The 20,956-nt window shown below is 35.5% G+C and overlaps 1 protein-coding gene and 1 non-coding gene across 5 annotated transcripts in view; both read right to left on the bottom strand.

Moving 5' to 3' along the window:
* Window positions 1-20,956, bottom strand: part of POLA1 (DNA polymerase alpha 1, catalytic subunit) — a 313,249-nt gene that overhangs the window by 253,256 nt on the left and 39,037 nt on the right. For 3 of the 4 annotated variants that reach the window (XM_053580580.1, XM_053580579.1, XM_053580582.1), the window contains exons 18-26: window positions 20,614-20,703; window positions 18,097-18,213; window positions 16,408-16,583; window positions 14,467-14,596; window positions 13,523-13,642; window positions 11,345-11,444; window positions 9,126-9,250; window positions 6,775-6,924; window positions 6,165-6,287 (exon numbers count right to left, since the gene is read on the bottom strand). In XM_053580580.1, coding sequence (XP_053436555.1) covers window positions 6,165-6,287; window positions 6,775-6,924; window positions 9,126-9,250; window positions 11,345-11,444; window positions 13,523-13,642; window positions 14,467-14,596; window positions 16,408-16,583; window positions 18,097-18,213; window positions 20,614-20,703 — 1,131 coding nt within the window. The remainder of the gene's footprint in view (window positions 1-6,164; window positions 6,288-6,774; window positions 6,925-9,125; window positions 9,251-11,344; window positions 11,445-13,522; window positions 13,643-14,466; window positions 14,597-16,407; window positions 16,584-18,096; window positions 18,214-20,613; window positions 20,704-20,956) is intronic. The other variant, XM_053580581.1, reaches the window with a different exon arrangement.
* On the bottom strand, window positions 10,219-10,348 carry LOC128578842 (small Cajal body-specific RNA 24). The gene has a single exon (XR_008377946.1). It is a non-coding gene; the product is annotated as a small Cajal body-specific RNA 24 (non-coding RNA).

Here is a 20,956-nt window from a genome sequence, read left to right as displayed (position 1 = left end):
TGATTTAATAAAAATAAATAAAAATAAATAAAAAAAATAAAAAATAAAAAAATAATAATTTCCAGGATTAAAGACCGAAATAAAAGCCAAACTTTGCAACTTTTAGAAAAAAATAAGGGAAAAAGAATGCCTATTTTACTAAAGGAGGGAAAGGTTTCTTGTAGAGAAAAAAAAAACCACAACATGTAAAGAGTAAAAAAAATCAAATATTAGGAACTCCTGCACAACAATGAAAGACTACAAATAAAGTTAAAGGCCATGTTACAGACTAAAAAAGATATGTGTAACAAAAATGACCAGCCTTTGAATACTTAAGAAGAAACACTAAGAGACATACAGCTCAACTTAATAGGACATATATGTATGTTCATAAGGCAATTCAGACCAAAAAATGAAGTTATAAGCATGTGAGAAGATGCCCAACTTAACTCATAATTAAGAAAATGCATATTAAAATCACAATGAGATATGATTTCAAGCTCATGAAACTAGCAAAAAAATAAAAATAACAAGTACTACAAGGATATGGAATACTAACGATTATACAATGAGTATGTTCACAAGTAGACATTGAGTTTAAAATCCCTCACTAAAAAAATTAAAAATTCTGTGAGGCAAAATTATATATCAAAATCATTTCTAATTCTCTTTAGATTACCCTCTGGTACTCTGATACTGTGATTCTAGCCAAAGATATGATTTTTTTCACTATTTGATAAAAGAATTTAGATAGCTATGATAAATTAAATGAGTTCTCTTATCAATAAAATCTCATATATTGCTTGTAGATATAGTGCAAATTCCACTCCTACAAATACAATGGAGAAACTCTTGCACAGGTGGCATTGTTTACCAGAGCACTGTTTGTAACATCAAAAAGACAAATGAAAACCTGGAAACCTAAAAATGTAAATGACAGGAAAATAAGAACATGCTGTGCTGTATTCACTGAAATATTGTACAATAGTTAACATAAGTGAATCAAATCTAAAAAAATGTACCAAGATGAATATATTTTAAAATATGGTATAAGAGTAGGGTTTCCCGTGCTTTCTTTTTTTTCCAAACTGCAAAAAAATATGTACAGAATGACAGATAAACAGCAAAAACTCCTAATGCACCACATGTATATGTGCACACATACATTGTAAAAGGGGAAAAAAAAACCCATGGGTATAAAGGACAAAATTAATCCTGGAAGAACAGTAATTGTCTAAGGAAGAAGAAAAAGAAATGAAAAAGGATGGGGAGGAAATGGTCTTTAGTTATGTCTATAATATTGCTTTTAATTTTTTAAAGAAAAACTAGGCTATTTTAAAGAAAAGATTGTAAAAGTGTAATTTTTGCTTATTTCCAGGTAAAAATGAAAGACTCCTTTAACACTCAGCTGTAAGATTCTCCATATTGTGTCATTCTCTTTTACCACTGACACCAACAAAAGCTGTAGCTCTCCTTCCCACAGCCATTCCCAAGGGCTCCTAACAGGTGCTACCTTATCACCAAGAGAATCCCAGAAAGGCTTTCCCAGATTGTACTGTTTGCATTAATGATTTGGGTACATTTTCCAAATGCACAAATTTTGGCTCCAAACACAGCTAAAAGCCAGGCAGTCTATACAACCAGTTGGCAAGCAAACTGGCAAAGACTCATTTCAGCCTATCAGGTGGGAAAATAAAAATGCGTGGACCCGGTGGGGCCTTGGTGTGTGTCACACTTTATGGGGGCAAGACATGATTGCAAGAGGGACTTTACCTAACAATTGCAATCAGTGTAACCTGGCTTACTGTACCCTCAATGAATCCCCAACAATAAAAAAAAAAAAAAATGCGTGGACCCTATACCCAAACATTAAAGCTTACATTCACTTTAAAATGTAATCAGAAATCCAGATAAAAATGGTTTTCTCAAGTGCACAGAAATAACAGAGTGGAAAAATAAAACAATACCAATGTCAATAAGTACTAATTACTTCATAAAGACAAAATTACCATTACACTAAGGATTATGCAACGAATATGTTTCTAAGTATATAGTTAAGTTTAAAATGCCTCAATAAAAATAAACAAATTCAAAGAGGCAAAATTATGTCAAAATCATTCCAATTCACTTTACATTAGCCTCTGATAGTGGGACTGAGGGAGTCACATATTGTGGCTTCATGGAGAGAAATGTGAAGTTAGCTACTTGAAAGAAGAATTAGCTCCCGATAACTTAAATTATTCTTATTAATAAAATTTATGATTCAAAATCATCATCATTTTAAATACTAAATAGACTATTATAACATTTGGGGTCAGTTTTAGCCTTTCTTTAATAGTTCCAAAATCAATAGTAGTCTAAAATGTGGACGGATTTGAGTCACTAAATAGCCTTGACCATTGTTCACAGAATAAAATCTTTAATTGATTAATGATCTCAGAGTGTCTATCGCCATCTAGTGAACAATGACTTCGATTACCACATCAGACACTTGACAACTGATAACAGTTTTTCTTCGTGGTTTAAAAATGTATGTCCATTCAGTGCTATAGGCTTGCCCAATTTATTTTTTTTATGCCTCTCTACACGTACATTAAGAACAAAGACAAATGGCATTAGTATAGATTCACTTCTGAATGTCTATAAACAAGGTTTTCCACATTACTTATCTAAAACACTGACTTCATTATTTTTAAATAACTTGCACACTGTGAGATCCCTTATACAATTCCTTAACCATCAACAAATTCCTCTACCACCAAACAATTCAAAATCATGGAAGAGTTTAAGTGTGAAAGATCGTACCTGTGAAAAGACAATATTGATACCCACTTGACACAACTATTAGTGTTTTTATTATAAGCCTGTTTTTTAAAGTACAATTAGTAATTACTCTGAGTACTCTAGCAGCCATAATACATTTGATTAAAGAAGTTATTAGGTCACCAGAGTCAAACCTGCACAATTCCAACAAAACAGAGCAAACAAAAAATAGACTTAAAAGGAAGAAGGGGCTTCAAGGCCTCCCCAGTTTATCTATTAATCCCTATCCACATGCAAAATTTTTAATCTTTTGCAATGATATAATACCAGGTTTCCTTCTCATTAATTTCCACTTGAACTTTAGTCTAATTTATCCTACAAAGATGTAAAAGCAAACAACTTGTAGGATCTTCAGGTCACATGTGATTATGCCCAGTCTATCTTATCACCAAAACTACTAGATTAATAAATTATAAAGGTATTCCAAAATCTCATCAAACTGACTTTCATTATCAATTCACTCTTCCTTGTTTTTAATAATTAAGAGATGCTTGAAAACCACAAAGACTTAACAGAATACATGGGGAAAACTAGCAAACCCCCCAAAAAATATCACATAGACTATTTCCATCCACCAGTGTTAATAATTATCACCAATATTTTAGCAATCTTTTTTATGTTAGGAAATAATATCTGTAGATATTTAGGATCTTCTAGGATAAGATTTCCAGGGAGCAATTGTATAATTATTATTTCTCATTAACCTCAAATTACTTTAAAGGCCCACTTTTCACAGTTGTTGTATTAATCGTTATTTGTGGGAAGGAGAAAAAGGACCAAAAAAAAGAGGGGGAAGTAGAAACAAAGAATTTAAATCACATGTGATTATTTCAAGATTTGTCTGAAATTCTTTGTTTTTCAGTGGGGAAAGCAGAGGTTTTTAATGTTTATTTAAAGACTTATTATTGTTATGTTTTATACAACAGAAAAATAAAAATTAAATTTAAACTCCCTATTAAAAATCCACCTAAATGAAAATACTGCCCTCAAAACACAATGGATTAGGGGAGTAGGGGAGATCATTGGACAAATTTGGGGTTTATCATTATCAACAGTGCCCTTTTAAGCTGTGGATTTCTGAACCAATGCAAGAAATGTAACAACGAGGATTTGCCAACAGCAAGAGGCACTCTCCAAGGGAGTAAATTGTCAACTATTGCCTCTTGTGAGAAACTTAAGAGTAACCTTGATCCAATCTCAATAGTCAACCCATGTATTATCACCCAGTTGGGGCATAGTGAGTACATTTTCTAATACAAAAATAAGATGGTATTCTATCAGTGGATACATATACCACTGGATACATACACAGAAACAAAATTTAAATAATTTTGAAGTAAACTTAGCCTAAGAAACTGAGAACATCCTTCCTTCACTTCAACTAGCCTCTAAAACACCTATATCATTCTCATGTAAAAAAGGCCCAAGTTTTGAGATGAATATCAAAAAGATGATCTTCCAGGAATAAGAGGCAGAAGAATATAAAGCAGAACCACAGTCATGAAAGGCCTCCTGAGATGAAGGACCCAGACCTAAGATTTAAATCAGGAAGACACAGATTCATATTCAAATCAGCCACTTAACTATATTTCACTTCTTTCAGTCTTAGCTTCCTCATCTTCAAAATGGGAACATTATTACCTACATCAAAGGACTCTTGTGTGGTTTTAATGAAATAACACACAAGAAAGCTTCTAACACAATGCTGGTGTACGATAAATGTTTTGCCCTTCCTCGGGTGCCCCAAGCCATGTCTTTGAGATAGGGCTGCCACCAGAAGATTGACTCTGAACATCCTGATACCAGCTAGATTTGCACTGGTGAATACGGTAGTCACTAGTTACATGTGACTACTTAAATTTTAAATTCGTTAAAGAAATCTAAAAGTCCAGTTCCCCTAGTAGTTGTCACTAGCCAAAAATTAAGTATTCACGAGACACTTCTGGCTAAAGGACTACTGTATTAAATAGTGCAGATGGAGAACATATTTATCAACTTAAAGTTCTACTGGATGGAGCTGGTATGGACTCTAAAGTAGGGGTCAGCAAACTTTTTTCCAGAAAAGGCCAGACAGTAAATGTTTTAGACTTTAACTGTGCTGTTACAATACAAAAGCAGCCATGAATGATATGGAAATGAACGAGCTTGGCTCTGTTCCAATAAAACCTTTATTTACAAAAAGAGATAGTAGGCTGGATTTGGCTCCTGGGCCACAGTTTGCCAACCCCCGTTCTTGAATATTCAGAGTCCAGACCCCCAATATAAGCATTTTGCCCATCACCACTAACTACCTCCTTTAAGATTAAGCAATCTTAAATTTACTGACACACAATATTTTAGTGAAGTTAAATGGAATTTCTGTAACTATTCTTTTACAAATTAAGAAAAACCCATGTACACAGAACTAAAACAGGTGGAGCTTACACTGTTAAGTGACAGTACCTAAAACCTGTTTGTTATCTGACCCATCTTACTAAAGCAAATAACTCCCAATTAGTATAGTCCTGACATATTCCTGGAAGTCTAGATTTATACATCCAACTTCCTACTTATTATGCCTGAAGATCCACTACTCATTTCCAAGACAACACATCCAAAATAGAACTCATTCCAAGTTTCCTTCATCTTAGTAAAAGGTTCCACTAGCTATCCTCCTGATTTCTGTCTTTCCGTCACACTCCAAGCTCATCCATCAGCAAAAAAACTAGCTCCCTTATATCATTTAGGTCTTATTCATGACATCTCAAAGAAGCCTTCCCTGACCACTCTAAGCTAGCCATGTAAACATTTTCTAGCCCATCACTCTGCTTTAATTATCTGCACAACATTTACTTCTATCATATTTTCTTGGTTATTTCTTCTACTTTATTTGCTCTTTTTATGGTCTGTTTTCCCAAAGTACCTTCACCCCATCCCTTATCCCCAACCTATATCCCACTCTGGGCAAAATGTTAAGCCTCATGATAGCAAGGATCTTTTACGTCTTGCTTGACACTCTACCTCCAGTGCCTAGAACAGCAGTTCTCAACCTGTAGGTCACGACCCAGAGGAACTGTATTAAAGGGCCACAGCATCAGGAAGGTTGAGAACCACTGGCCTAGAACAATGTGTGGCACACAGTAGATGTTTAATAAATAAACACACACAATGATAAATTAAATAAATCCTTATTTAAATGCCTATTTGTACATAATGATAAATTAAATAAATCCTTATTTAAATGCCTATTTGTCTTAAACTTATCCTAAGAAAGGGGTATTTGAAGCTGTATAACTAAATAATAAACATGCGTCTCCCACACTACACATGTATATTTAAAAATACTATCATATTTAAATATGTGAATTCTATTAAGCCATTACCTCCCTTCCTTTGTATGTCACCAAGGCAGCCAGTGGTTTAGCGTAAAATCTGCTGAAGGAAAATCCCAGGCAACCGTACATACTGTTTGCTGTGAGCTTCAAAGCCTTCTGTCGAATGTCATACTGCAGACCACATAAGGACAAAAGATAAACAACAATATTTATGGATGCTTAAACACTACATTGGCTATCTTTCCACATCACCAGTGAGAAAGTAAAACCCTCGATATCCCCTAAAAAAAAAAAAAAAAAAAACTCTCAATATACTCAATCTATCCTCCTGGATCCATGACTCCTTAAGTCCAATACCAATGGGAGTGGTCAGAAACAGTTTGTTTGACCCCATTGCTGACCCCTCCCAATTGGTTTGCAACTGATAACCTAGAAGAAAGTAAACAGACTCTAAAGTTCCCAGGAGTCAGAAGAATCTCACTCAGAAATGGCCTTTGCAGACAGAAGTGCCTACCATTGAGGCACTATTTTCAGTGCTTACCTACCCACAACATAAAAGCACATGCATTTTCCCACAGAAGCCTATTTATTCTGATCCTAAATAATCAAATTTTAAAAGCTAAGACTGTCACTCTGATGTCTCTTAGTGAAAAGATACCTGAAGAAGTAGGTCTGGATTCAAATCTTGCTGTTTCATTAGCTGTTTGACTTGTTTTCTCCGCTCTACCAGTTTCCGGATCTCTCTGGGCAAAATACCCATTTCTAAGCCTGGATCTGGCAACTCTGGGATCTGTTCTTGTTCTCCATCCTGATGAACAAACAACAGAAATTTCATAAAAATCAAATTTTAGTGTTGATCACAACTTGAAAAGTCACTTTTCAAGTGTAATTAAGAATGAGCTGAAAGGGTTATAGAATAAGTCAACATTGCCCTCTTTTCTCCCAATTCTATCAGTCTGTCATTCCCAATTCTCCCCTATCCTTGTAACTCACAAATTTAGATTTCATTTAAAGGGATGAATTTTTAATATACTACTATCCTCTCTTCAATAAGACTATGGAGCAACATGTCTGGAGAAATTGTTTTTAAAATACAAATGCTAAAACAGACCTCTAAGATCAAAAAAATAACCAGCAGCTAAACTACTGTTTTGAATCATTTTTACTACCAAAATGCTATAGAATTTTAAAACTATAGAGAATCATAGCAATTATTATAAATACTTTAGACTACAAATTAAAAGCGAAATACTAAATCAACAAATTTCTTTTAAAAGTTTGCAGCACATTTAAATAGGCCATGACATTTCTAAAAAGTAATACATATATGTATATTTCTTAGCATTTATGGAGTACATTTTACCTATAAATTGCTGTGCAATCGGTAGAAGAATAACATTTTAGAAAGGCAACCAGCAGTCTTCTTATATTAAAATTTACAGCAGGGAAAGCATTAGACAATTTTTCTCAAGCCTCCATTAATTCTATTAACAGGCTGCAAAGAAAAGGCAGGCAAATTTGCCCTTTCAAAGGCTCAGAATCAAAAATAAACCTCTTGGCTTAAAGTATGTCAAGTCAATGACATTTGATAACCCAGCCTCCCTTACAAATCATCTAATTTTATAAAGATCAATATCTTCAAATGAATATTCTTACAATAGAAATAAGGATCTACTGTTTTCCAATATAGTAAATGATGATAACAAACCTATTAAAGAAATCTTGGTAGACATTCCTATTTACAGAAACTATGAAAGTCAGAAAAAAGTAAACTGAAAGGATCTGGAGTCAGGAAATTTACAATCCACTCCAAATTTACCACCACTACCTGTGTAACGCTGTTGTGAAGACCAAATGAGGGTACTGTGCATGAAAATACAGAATCCATACATTACTACATATATAGTATTTCTTAAATAACCTCTGATGTCTTATCCATCTCTAAAATGATTCTATTATATATCCAGAATCCAAAACTGGAAAGCTCAAATAAACAAAATGGTGGTAGACAAGAGTGGGGGGGGGGGGCGAGCTAGATAATGATAATTATCACAATGCTGGCACAGCAGCAGGGAAGAGCTCAAAAAATATTAATCGAATGCAGTCACTACCTTTGGAGGATGTTTACCCAATGCCTTCTCTGTAAAATTATCCTCCAGTGCAGCAGTTCTCAACCTATGAGTCACAAGGCACAGGAACTATATTAAAGGGCCTCAGGCTTAGGAAGGTTGAGAACCACTGCTCTAGTGCCACAAAAAGGCCCACTGTTAGCAATCAGATTTGTATTCTGTGAGCACATGCCTGTGGTCACAGGTGATACAGATCAGGGATGCTGATTAACCTAGGTAAGCCTATCAGATTCTCTCTTCTGGGAATATGAAGCTGGGACTGAAAAACAGCTCCCAAGCATGTGGTTGTGGTATGATTCCATTTATATGAAATGTCCAGAATACACAAATCTATACAAGCAGAACGGTTAATGGTTGCGTAGAGCTAGAAAAGATAAGAGTCAAAAAAAAAAAAAAAAAAGACGATGACAAAGAGACAAAGAGAGCTACTGAGAAAAGAGACAACTTAAATGTTTCTTTGGGGGGCGGTGCCTGTGGCTCAAGGAGTAGGGCGCCGGTCCCATATGCCGGAGGTGGCGGGTTCAAACCCAGCCCCAGCCAAAAAAACCACCACAAAAAAAAAAAAAAAATGTTTCTTTGGGGAATAACAAAAATGTCCTGAAACTAATTGTGGTGATGGTTGCAAACTTTGCAAATATACTAAAACCCACTGAACTGCATACTTTAAACAGGTGGATTATATGACATGTGAATTACATGTATCAATACAATCAGAACCAGTCTCCGTCTTTCTACCCTTCTCCTTTTTTGACCTCTAAAAAAGGATATAATTAATGTATCTTTGAAGAGGAAAAACGAAAACGCTAACCCTTTTGGTTCTTTTCCTTCTTTGAGCAATTCTTTAAATCTCAATCTCAAGAATCTCAGGTTGAATACAAACCTCGGTAACTTTCTTTGCCTCTAAAGCAACCCGTTGCACTGTCGTAAAACAAATATTAAATTCCTGTATGATGGAAGGATATAAACTGTTGAAGTCCAGAAGCAAAATGAACTTATCATAAAAACCTGAAATAAAAAAGCCACATAATGTTATAAAAAGTCTGAAGAAAAGCAGAATTATCAAATCATATAGAAGTACTACACTATGAAGTATATGAGAGACTATATACTCTCCAGAGCTGTGAGGCAGAAAAAAAGGAAGAGTCAACTACCCCTAGATAAAATGAGAATAAACAAAATGGTGGTAGACAAGAGTGAATTAGAGTGAAAATCCAGATCAGAAAAGAAGAGGGAGGAAAAGATCCTGCTTTGAAACCAGCTATAACTACTAATTAGAGCAGAAATATTTTGGTGTTAGATAGATCTGAGTTTGAATTCTGTGTGATCTTGGGCTGCCTGTTAACCTCAGTAACCTGTAAAATGGAGATAAGAATATCTGGCATATAGGCATTTAGTAGTCCTTTCCCCAGTAATCCCCAAAGAACACCATCATTCTACGCAAACACCTTCTCCTATCAATTATTTTAGAGAGGTGCCATATCCATTTCAAAAAAGTTAAATTCTCATTCAAAGCAAGCATTCCCTCTCTCCTACTCTCCCACCCACATCCAAAAGAAACCCGTGAGTGGCTTACATATTTTATTTATTACCATACCATCAAAGAATAAAATGGACAGCCCATTTACCTGTACACAAACTGTGCTAAAAATCAAACAAGATTTTATATATTAAAAAATATATATATACATATATATGCATATATATATATAAAGTTTTTTGTTGTGTCTGTCTACCATGACCCATACTTTCAGGTGGAAGATGTGAAGGCCTGTGAAATATTGAGACAAAGCCTAAGCTGGTAAAATTATTAGAAGGAATATACATTGTGTGTGTGTGTGTGTGTATATATATATATATATATATATATATAGCCATGGAAGGATCCACTCTTTTTACTTACAAAGGGTGAATAGAAAGCTACTATATGTATATAAAAACATAAAAATATATTATATATATATATATATATATATAAATGTCAGCCATGGAAGGATCCATTCTTTTTACTTACAAAGGGTGAATAGAAAGCTACTATATTTTTTTTTGACATTTACAAAGAGTTAGCTTCGCCTTGAGAAGAAACTGAATAAAAATAAATGTCAGCTATTAAGACAGTAATAACAACTCCAAACATACACTGATAGCTTAGTCTGCGTCAGGCACTATACCAGATAATCACTTTTAATCCTTAAATCCCTATATGGCAGATATTATTCTTACCTCCATTTTACAGGTTACTGAGGTTAATAGGCAGCCCAAGATCACACAGAATTCAAACTCAGATCTATCTAACACCAAAGTATTTCTGCTCTATTTCAATACAACTACTAATAAAATTACTTTTGTCAAAAAATGTCTCCTACTCACAGTCCACGTAACTTGACAAAATTCACATTAATTCCTGCACAACAAGGTGAATATACTTAACACTACAACTGAACTAAATGCTTGAAAATAGTTAAAATCGTTTTTTAAAAAAGATTTTCTTTCTGTGTACCATAAAATATCTTCTTTGCCATTCACAACAACAGGGAAAAGTTATTCTCCTATTAAAGTTAAATTTGGTGGTTACTGTCTGCACATTCTTTAACTCTGCTATTCAACTGAACTGATCCTGGCACACTGCACAGAGGCAGAGCCCACTCTCACAGAGTAAATGGAAGAAGACAGAGGTGCTCCTACCACAGGACAAATAGTAATCTATATCTGGCTCAGGGATTGGCAACCTATGTGGATATCGAATCCAGCCTACCGCCTGTTCTTGTACCACCCATGAGCTAAGAATAGTTTTCACATTTTTAAGTGGTTGGAAACAATCAAAAACAGAATATATACTTCATGATAAATGAAAACTATAAGAAATTTCAATTTCAATGTCCACAAATAAAATTTTATTGGACATAGTAACAAAAAAATTCACATTAATTCCATGTCAGGTGACTGGCAAACAAGATTTTCACATGAACAAAAGATAAAAATAAGGTCATTGTAAGAGCTACTTGCTGACCTATAAGATATTAGGTCTTCTATCTCAAGCCTAGCTCTACATTAAGAAATTCCTTAACAGCAAGAGCAAACCAATTCCCTACCCAACCTTACCAACTTTAGGGTCCAAAACCAAGCCTCCAGCATACGCTGCTTTCTTACGGCCTTTCTTGTATTTACTGGTATCTCCATCAATTTCTTCATCTTCATCTCCCTAACATCAAATGGAAAGATTAATTTTTGCAGAAACAAATTAATCAAGAATTTTTATGATTCCCTCTTTTCCAGTTTAAGTACTCAGTTTTAAAAAGCATTATTTAAGCTAGTAGTCCTATCTGTAAAGAAAGTTACTGTAATACATTGATGAATCCAAATAAATGCCAATCATTGTAGTTTCTAAACAAATACTTTATCTCTGAGTTAAATATGCAAATTCTATCTTTAAATGTTTCTGAATTCACAGAAATTTCATATTTTTAAATCAATGGACATTAAAAATACAACTTTTCAAAATGAGACTGTCTTAAATTGACCATTCTAACACTCATGATGTAAAAACACAAAATATCATTATTTCCATTATTAATAAGGACACCATTAGAGTAGTTTATTAATGGCCAACATTCATTTCCTCAGGAGTTAGTCCTCTAAATATATTCCCTATACCAATTTTGATAATGTGCATAAAACAAATATAAAAACCTGAATCGCATTTTAACATTCAATTCCCATTCTGAACCAATTACTATCACTGCTAATAAAACAGTAGTTCCAAAGTGATGGAGGCCTCTTCAGAAACCTGACTGTGGAGAACTTAATTACACTAGCACAGAAAAATGCAACAGAAAAATAAAGGTTCACGTGTTTAAGGAAATAAAAAGTTTAACTGGTATTTATTTAACTTTGGGTAGGACTAATATGGCAAAACATTTTTCTTTTTTTTTTTTTATTAAATCATAGCTGTGTACATTAATGCGATCATGGGGCACCATACACTGGTTTTATAGACCGTTTGACACATTTTCATCACACTAGTTAACACAGCGTTCCTGACATTTTCTTAGTTATTGCATTAAGACATTTACATTCTACATTTACTAAATTTCACATATACCCTTGTAAGATGCACCGCAGGCGTAATCCCACCAATCACCCTCCCTTCACCCACCTCCTCCCTCCCTCCCCTCCCTTTCCCCCTTCCCCCTATTCTTAGGTTATAACTGGGTTATAGCTTTCATGTGAAAGCCATAAATTAGTTTCATAGTAGGGCTGAGTACATTGGATACTTTTTCTTCCATTCTTGAGATACTTTACTAAGAAGAATATGTTCCAGCTCCATCCATGTAAACATGAAAGAGGTAAAGTCTCCATCTTTCTTTAAGGCTGCATAATATTCCATGATGTACATATACCACAATTTATTAATCCATTCGTGGATCGATGGGCACTTGGGCTTTTTCCATGACTTAGCAATTATGAATTGGGCTGCAATAAACACTCTGGTACAAATATCTTTGTTATGATGTGATTTTTGGTCTTCTGGGTATATGCCTAGTTGAGGAATTATAGGATTGAATGGCAGGTCTATTTTTAGATCTCTAAGTGTTCTCCAAACATCTTTCCAAAAGGAATGTATTAATTTGCATTCCCACCAGCAGTGTAGAAGTGTTCCCTCTTCTCCACATCCACACCAACATCTCTGGTTTTGGGATTTTGTGATATGGGCTAATCTTACTGGAGTTAGATGATATCTCAAAGTAGTTTTGATCTGCATTTCTCTGATGATTAAAGATGATGAGCATTTTTTCATATGTCTGTAGGCCGTGCGCCTGTCTTCTTCAGAGAAGTTTCTCTTCAAGTCCCTTGCCCAGCCTGCAATGGGATCACTTGTTCTTTTCTTGCTTATACGTTTGAGTTCTCTGTGAATTCTGGTTATTAAACCTTTGTCGGAAACATAACCTGCAAATATCTTCTCCCATTCTGAGGGCTGTTCGCTTGCTTTACTTACTGTGTTCTTGGCTGTGCAGAAGCTTTTCATGTATGGTCACCCAATCAGAGAAGTCTAATGCCTCCCTCAAAGAATTTCCTATTTCACAAATAATTTTGTCTATACAAAGAAAAGTGGAAAAGGAAATGACCACACTAACACAAGGGAATAAACTTGATGTCGTTTGTACAGCACACAGGGTATTAATTATTTTGGAAGCAGGTGTTATCAACAGCAAAAAAAAGGCTATCTAGATAATAAAAGGGGATAACAAAAAGCAAAATACTATACAATTTTGGACCCACCAGTTTTTGTGGCGGCTTTCTGAAAATCTGCTTGTCAGGCACAATGTAGTTGTTTTCATAAAATGCATGAAGCAACAAGAACTCGTTACGCTCAGATCTTCCACCCATCAGCGTCCTGGACTATTAAATAGAATTTCTTTTATAAATTTGAGTTCAAAACCACAATGAACAAAAGCAACTCTTGATTCGGTAATTTTTTATTTTTGTATGTTTGTTTTTGAGACAGAATCTCACTCTGTTGTCCTGGGGTTGAGTGCCATGGCATCATAGCTCACAGCAACCTCAAACTCTTAGGGGCTCAAAAGATCCTCTTGCCTCAGGCTCCTAGTAGCTGTAATGATAGGGTAGTTTTTCTCTTAGCACAGATGGGTCTCCCTCTTTCTTAGGCTGGTCTCAAACTTCTGAGCTCAAGCCATCCACCCGCCTCAGACTCACAAAGTGCTAGGATTACCGGCATGAGCCACTGAACCTGGCTGAGTCAGTAAATTTAATCATAGAATCTCCTTCAAAACTGTTCCTAATAACAAGAACTTTTTTTTAAAGGTACTAAACTATTTCTTTTTTGTTGTTTTATTTATTTTTGAGGATCTATTATATAGTGAAAAAAATTATTTCTGACATTCTCTTTAAGCATTATAGTTAAAGGAGACAAAGAGAACTTAAAATAATAACAACTTGGCTATTTCTTTACTGCCAAATGGACCATTCCACCAGACAGACACATCCAGATGTTAGAGAGAAAATCCAAATTTCAACACACTGCACCTGGCATTCCTCCCCTTCTCTCAACCACTTCTTCCTTTTACAAAAGAAGCCCAGCTTTCAGAATCCAAGTTACTCATTTTATAAGCATGCATTTAGACTCATTATCATATAACAACTACCCCAAGCAAACACTGAATCCAACAGGAAATGCTTTTTCCCCCTTTCTAAGTTAAATTTACCATAATGTTCCCAGCGATGTTAGTGATCTGCAATGCTAATGGAAGAACATTTAGCTCACACATGATCTGCAAAATGAACCTGGCATCTTTCCAGGTGTGTTCCAACAGGTACAACAGATGAGAAGATTCACTGTACAGAAAAGTAAGAATGAAACAGAATCAAGTAATTAAAAGAAACAATGACTATAATCAGAACTTCATAAAATATTACAAGGAATTTTCAGTGTAAGTAGTTCAGAGCAACGGCACCTCGGCTTTGGAAGAAACAATTTAAAATAAGGTCAGTATGTAAATAGAAATCCGTTCATACCATCAATTCTAACGCTTTTCTTCAAAACACAAGAAAATCCCATCAAAATAAAATAATATATTAACTACAAACCTGAAAACCACCTAAATCCTTTCATTTATTCTATCCAGGATGTATATATTGCATACTTACTGTGTGCTAGGCATTGGCTGTGACCAAAACAAATAAAAATCCCTGTCCTCATGAGGGAGATAGAGTATAAAAAAGAAAAAGAAATTAAGTATATAGTATGTTATATAATCTTAAGTGTTAAGGAGAAAAAGTTAATAAGCACAAAGGATATTAAAGAGACTAAAAGAGACTAAAATCTTAGGGAACTGGGGATGATTTCATTGAGAATAAAGACCAGGAAGAGGTCAGAGAGCAAGCCTTATAGATGATTACCTAAGGGAAGAATATACCAAACAGACAGAACAGCACAGTCAAAGGCCCTGAACTGAGTACAGTCTGGCAGTTCCAGGACCAGGAAGGAAACCAATATCCCTAGATCAGAGAGAATGATGGAAAGAGCACTAGGAGATAAGGACAGAGTTAACAGCATAGAGACACACTGTGTAGAACTTCTTAAGTCAAAATAAGGACTTTGGTTCTTACTATGAATGAAAACAGAGCAAGGTAATTAATTTACCATATCTGACTTAATTTTAGCAAGGTAACTCTTGCCCTGGGCCAGATCTGAGAGCAGACCACAGAGGGGGAAGGGGCAGAAGCAAAGGGCTAAGCATATAAACCCTGTAATCTGAGGGAAAGAGAATGGTGGCCTGGACCAGGGTGGGTCCAAGAGAGGTTAAAAGAACTGGCCAGATGTAGAAGTAAATATGTTTAGAAGACAGATTTTACAGGACTCCCTGACGGATCTACCTTGGGATGTTAAGAGACAGAAATCAAGGATATCTTAGAGGTTTGGGGCAAAGAATGACTTTGGAGGTTTCCAGCAGCAATGGAAAAATAACAGTTGCCATTAATTCAGTAAGTAAAGACTATAGGAAGAATCAAGGGTCGAAGATCAAAAGCTCAATTTTAAATAAGCTGAAGGTTCATATTAGACATTACAAGTAAAATAGGCAAGTGAATACAGTGACTCTGGAATTTAGGGGGGAGGTTTAACCTAAAAATACATAGGTGGGAGGCTTCAGTACCTACATGGTATTTAAATTCCTAAGACTCTATGAGATCACCTACAGAAGGAGCACAAACAAGAGAAGCAGTCCAAGGAAGGACTCAGGAAGAAGTAGCTACTAGCAGGAAATGAATGAGAAATGGCCAGTGGAGTGGAAGAAAAAAATAAGCAAGCAGTATCTCTAAATAACATAATAATTGCTCTGCACTAATTCCTGAATAAACTAATCAAGAGTGGAAGTATATATTTCTTATCAATTTCCAAAGTACTTATTAGGAAACTTCAAGCTAGTATTAAGACAGGTGAGAGAGATGGAGATAAACTAATTGAATTAGAATAATTCAGGAGGTAAACTAGTTTATATCATGAAAGTAACAGAGATGGCGGTACTGACATGAAGACAATTTCCCCTTTACAGCACCACCAGCTTCCCTCCAGCCTGAGGACAGTATTGGTGTGCTGCTATTGTTAATTTCAAGATGGACAAATCCTGAAGAATCCAGGATCATACCTGTACATATTTCGTATATTTTCCATTGGGATTACAACCCTTTCAGTTTTCAGGATCTGTTGAACAAGTTCAGACAAATGGTAGCTTTTACAACGAATCAATTCCTTTGCTGAAATTTCCACATCACAGATCATTCGGCCACAGGTAGCATTTCTTTCACCAAATCCACTGCGGCCCTGCAAGATGAGGACAAAAAGCAAATCCAGTCAAAGGGTAAACATTGAGAACATTTGATTCTAATCTATTTTGAAGCTGGCCCCAAAATTACAATGATGAAACTCTCATTCTTCCATTTATCAATCAAAAAAAAAATATTTTTTGAGATAGAGTCTTACTTGTTGCCCTCCATAGAGTGCTATAGCATCACAACTCACAGCAACCTCACACTCTTGAGCTCAAGCCATTCTCTTGTCTCAGCCTCCTCAGTAGCTGGGACTACAGGCGCCCGCCACAACACACAGCTGTTTTTAGAGGTGGGGTCTCACTCTTGCTCAGGCTGGTCTTAAACCTGTGAGCTCAGGCAATCCACTGGCTTTGGCCTTCCAGAGTGCTAGGATTACAAGTGTGAGCCACTGCGTTTGGCCCTCAATCAAATATTTTTGAACATTTACTGTGTATCTGATATTCAAGATAAAGCAGTGAAAATAGGAAATATTGACCACCTCAATTAAGACATAAGATTAAAAATAGACATCGTAAATAAAAAGTTATGTAGTTTTACAATGTAACAAGTATATGGAAAAAGGGGAAAGTGGAGCAAGATGAGGAGGACAAGTATCTGAGAGAACTGCATCTTCAGTAGGTTGGTGGGTACGACCTCACTGAGAAGATGCCATAGAAAGAAAATCTTGAAGGCGGTAGAGTTAGCTAAGCAAGTGTTTAGATGAAGTGTTAATAATGACTCCACCACTTTAAAGACACGAATATAGGAAAAGAAGCAAGAGCAAAGGTCACAACTGTGATCTATAGCAGCAGAATAACTGCAGATCATTATAAAAGGTACAGCGATCCCCAACTTCTCTGGTGAGGTTATCATGTCAACTTTATTTATAAGCTTTAAGTAAAATGAGATTTCATGCACTATGCAGTATGAGGTTTAGGAAAAAGGTGCTCCACACCAAAACCTTGATAGATGAAACAAGCAGAAAGACTGAACAGCATATAGGCCTCAAAAGAGTCAGAAAGATGTGGGTTCAAATCTCAGTTCTTTCCCTTACTTTATATGATCCTGAACAAGTTAAATTCCCTTTGTGAAAATGTCTATAAAATCAAATTGGAGTTGCTATGAGAGGTAACTAACACGGAAAGTACTTAGTCCCTGCCTTCTTATATAGTCAATGTCAGCTCCCTTCCAGTCATTATTCTCATCTTCTTCCTGAAGAATCACCTAATTAATAATTACTGAACCCTACAACTTTGCTCTAAGAAAGGGCTATCACTCTGGGAATGACAAAGTGAAGCTAACTCGTGTGTACTGTCTTTGTTCACTATTCCTAGACTCTAACCAAGGTTTTTACAAAGTATAAAATGCTGAATTCAAAGGAAAAGATATTTGGTGCCAAAATTAAAATGTATTGAAATTCCTATCACAAGACAACGAATTCCTATGTTTAAAAGCATAGTGTGTTCCCTTATAGCTACCCCATATAAAAAAGCCAAATGAAGTAAGATTTTGAAGATTATTATTACCCCAAGCTTTGGCATGTTGGATCGCTTCAGTCGACCTATCTTGGACCAGTAAGGAACTTTGCACACATTAATTCTCTGCAGTAGTACTTCCAGTTCAAACCCATAAATATTATGACCCTAGTCAGAAAAAAAAGGCAGCCAATAATGTTATAACAAATGCAAATTAGAGGACTTATCTTCATATGCACAGAATTTCTTTGCCCTTTCTTTTTCTGGTCCCTAATTGAAGACATCATATGCTTACCTCCGATTGGGGGTCCTTTCTTCTTCAGGAATTTATTCATCAGCAGCATTCATTAGCCCTGACATTAACAAGGCTGCTAAGCAGATTGCTGGAATAAACTTTATTTCATCCTAATTGATGCAAGGTTCATATGATGTCTTTTAATTTGCAGCTCATGCCTCACAATCCCGGAGGTAAATGCAAATTTAATGTCCCATACTTTTTACGTGATGAGTAAAAGCTATTCAAGGAATTCCATTTTGCTTCCTTAAAAACATAGATGCTACCTGTGTTGTATAATAGTTTACAAAAGGCTTCTTAGAACATTCAGGAACTGGATTTAGTTTCGTCTAAAAGCACTGAGTTCAAACACAACTAATGTCGATTCTTAATGTGCAGTAAGAAAATATACAATACCACTGAATAGTTCAAATAAGAAATTTGCTAGAAATGAGGAAACAAAACTGTATAGAGTAGAAAATACTTCAAAAATGCAATAGATTTTTAATTTCTGTAGTAACAATTTACAGTGTCCAACATGTGAATAACATGGTTCACATGCCTATGTTTATTAAAAATTAAATACTCTAATCAATGGATATATTTACTTGTTATCATTTTAATTAAAAATATATACTATTACTGAGAGTAGTCAAAATCACAGAATGATAATTCCCAGGGGCTGGGAGAATGGGGAGGTAATGAGTAGAGAGTTTCGGTTTTTTTTTTTTTTTTTTTTTTTTGTAGAGACAGAGTCTCACGGTACTGCCCTCGGGTAGAGTGCCGTGGCGTCACACGGCTCACAGCAACCTCTAACTCTTGGGCTTACGCGATTCTCCTGCCTCAGCCTCCCGAGCAGCTGGGACTACAGGCGCGCGCCCCAACACCCGGCTATTTTTCTGTTGCAGTTTGGCCAGGGCTAGGGTTTGAACCCACCACCCTCGGCATATGGGGCCGGCGCCCTACTCACTGAGCCACAGGCGCCGCCCGAGAGTTTCAGTTTTACAAGATGAAAAGAGTTACAGAGATGGATGGTCACGATGGTTGCACAATATTATGAACATAATATCATTGAACTTTATACTTAGAAATGGTCAAATGGTAAATTTTATGTTATGTGTATTTTACTATAATTTTATATATACATATGGCATTTTTGTCTATTAAATTAAAAGACTCAAGGGCCCTGAGGAAGTATCATTTCCAAATTATCATGTCTAGCTATCAGGGACCCAAATTAATATCAGAATTTCATCTTTCATCTGGATTTCTCACACACAGACCTGAATCTAACACCTTAAACCTGGTCAGGTATTCCAGACTCCATGACATCTCCTTGGGATCCAAGATAATGTTATCAGAGCTTGAGGGAGGGCCTAGTACTGAGCCAGGGCACCACAGTACAGCACTGTGGAAGAATCTTCTTGGCACTTTAAAGATAGGTCCTGAAATACCATAAGGGAAGCAGGTGTATTGATTATTAGTTACAATTCACAGGCTCTCAGGACAATAGCTATACCATTGCCAGATGAGGTATCCAAGAGTAAAACTGAACATAGAAAAGGACATGGCAAACATTTTTTCAAAGCTTCAATGTAACCAAATTAGTGATATCATATTTAAAATGCAATCATTTATTTATAACCTACCTTCCTCCAAAACAACAAAATCAAATAATTTGATTGATCCATTAACCCAGAAAAGACAAATGAAGGAGCTTCAGAGTTTACAAACTAAGGAAAACCAGAAGATACAGAAAGCGAAAGGTTGCTCTTAGAACTATAGCAAAATCAACTCAACGAATTATTATCTCTCCCTATCAAATGGGAATGTACTGGGTCAACAAAAGAAAAAAAAAATCCTAGTTCTAAGTTTTCAAAGGAATGTTACAGAGATCCACTGAGCTCATAAAATTACTTAGTTTTGTGATCTGCACCACACCATGGAAATTAACTAACTCCTATGACCACAATACAACCAGGCCACTAAGCCAAAATTTTAGAGATACTAACAATTTATATACATTTACTTCTATGCTGGTCTCTAAGTATAAATAACTTGAGAATCCTAAGCTTCAATGATCATTCATATTAGCAGAAAAAAAAAAAACTATCTTGCAGTGAGCTGGGATTTCTACCCTTCCTATTAGCAGAAAGTATAGCCATTCCCACCAGACCATAAGGTCATTTCACTGTGAAAAGATTCACTGCTACTCAAAAGTACCAATAAAGTCACATCGAAAAGAACTAAGGAATAAAGATCTTCTCCATGAAAATTATCAAACATCCACTCACCACAATGATATCAGGATCAATTTTGTGAACTTTTGCAAGGAAAAAACCTAGCAGTGTTCTTTCTGTTGCAGCAACCTCAATCTTCATATTCTGTTAAATAAAAACAACCAGTCACTGACTCTTTATATTCAAGTACTGTACCGTGGCTTCTTTTTCAATCAGGATAAGATTTCCTAGGGTTAAAAGAAACCATCGTTTCAAAACTAAATGCAACAATGAAATTCCTGATTCTAGGTTTTTTACAGTAATAATTGCACAAAGTCTCTGAGGAGCTCATTCTAGTAATAAACATGTGAATAAAACACAATTTTGAGTGCTGAGCAACATTGTGCAGAAATGTCCC

Source organism: Nycticebus coucang, chromosome X (assembly GCF_027406575.1).
Source record: "Nycticebus coucang isolate mNycCou1 chromosome X, mNycCou1.pri, whole genome shotgun sequence".
Classification (NCBI taxonomy): domain Eukaryota; kingdom Metazoa; phylum Chordata; class Mammalia; order Primates; family Lorisidae; genus Nycticebus; species Nycticebus coucang.
The sequence above is the reverse complement of the archived record's forward strand: the minus strand, read 5'-3'. Positions and strand labels throughout refer to the sequence as shown.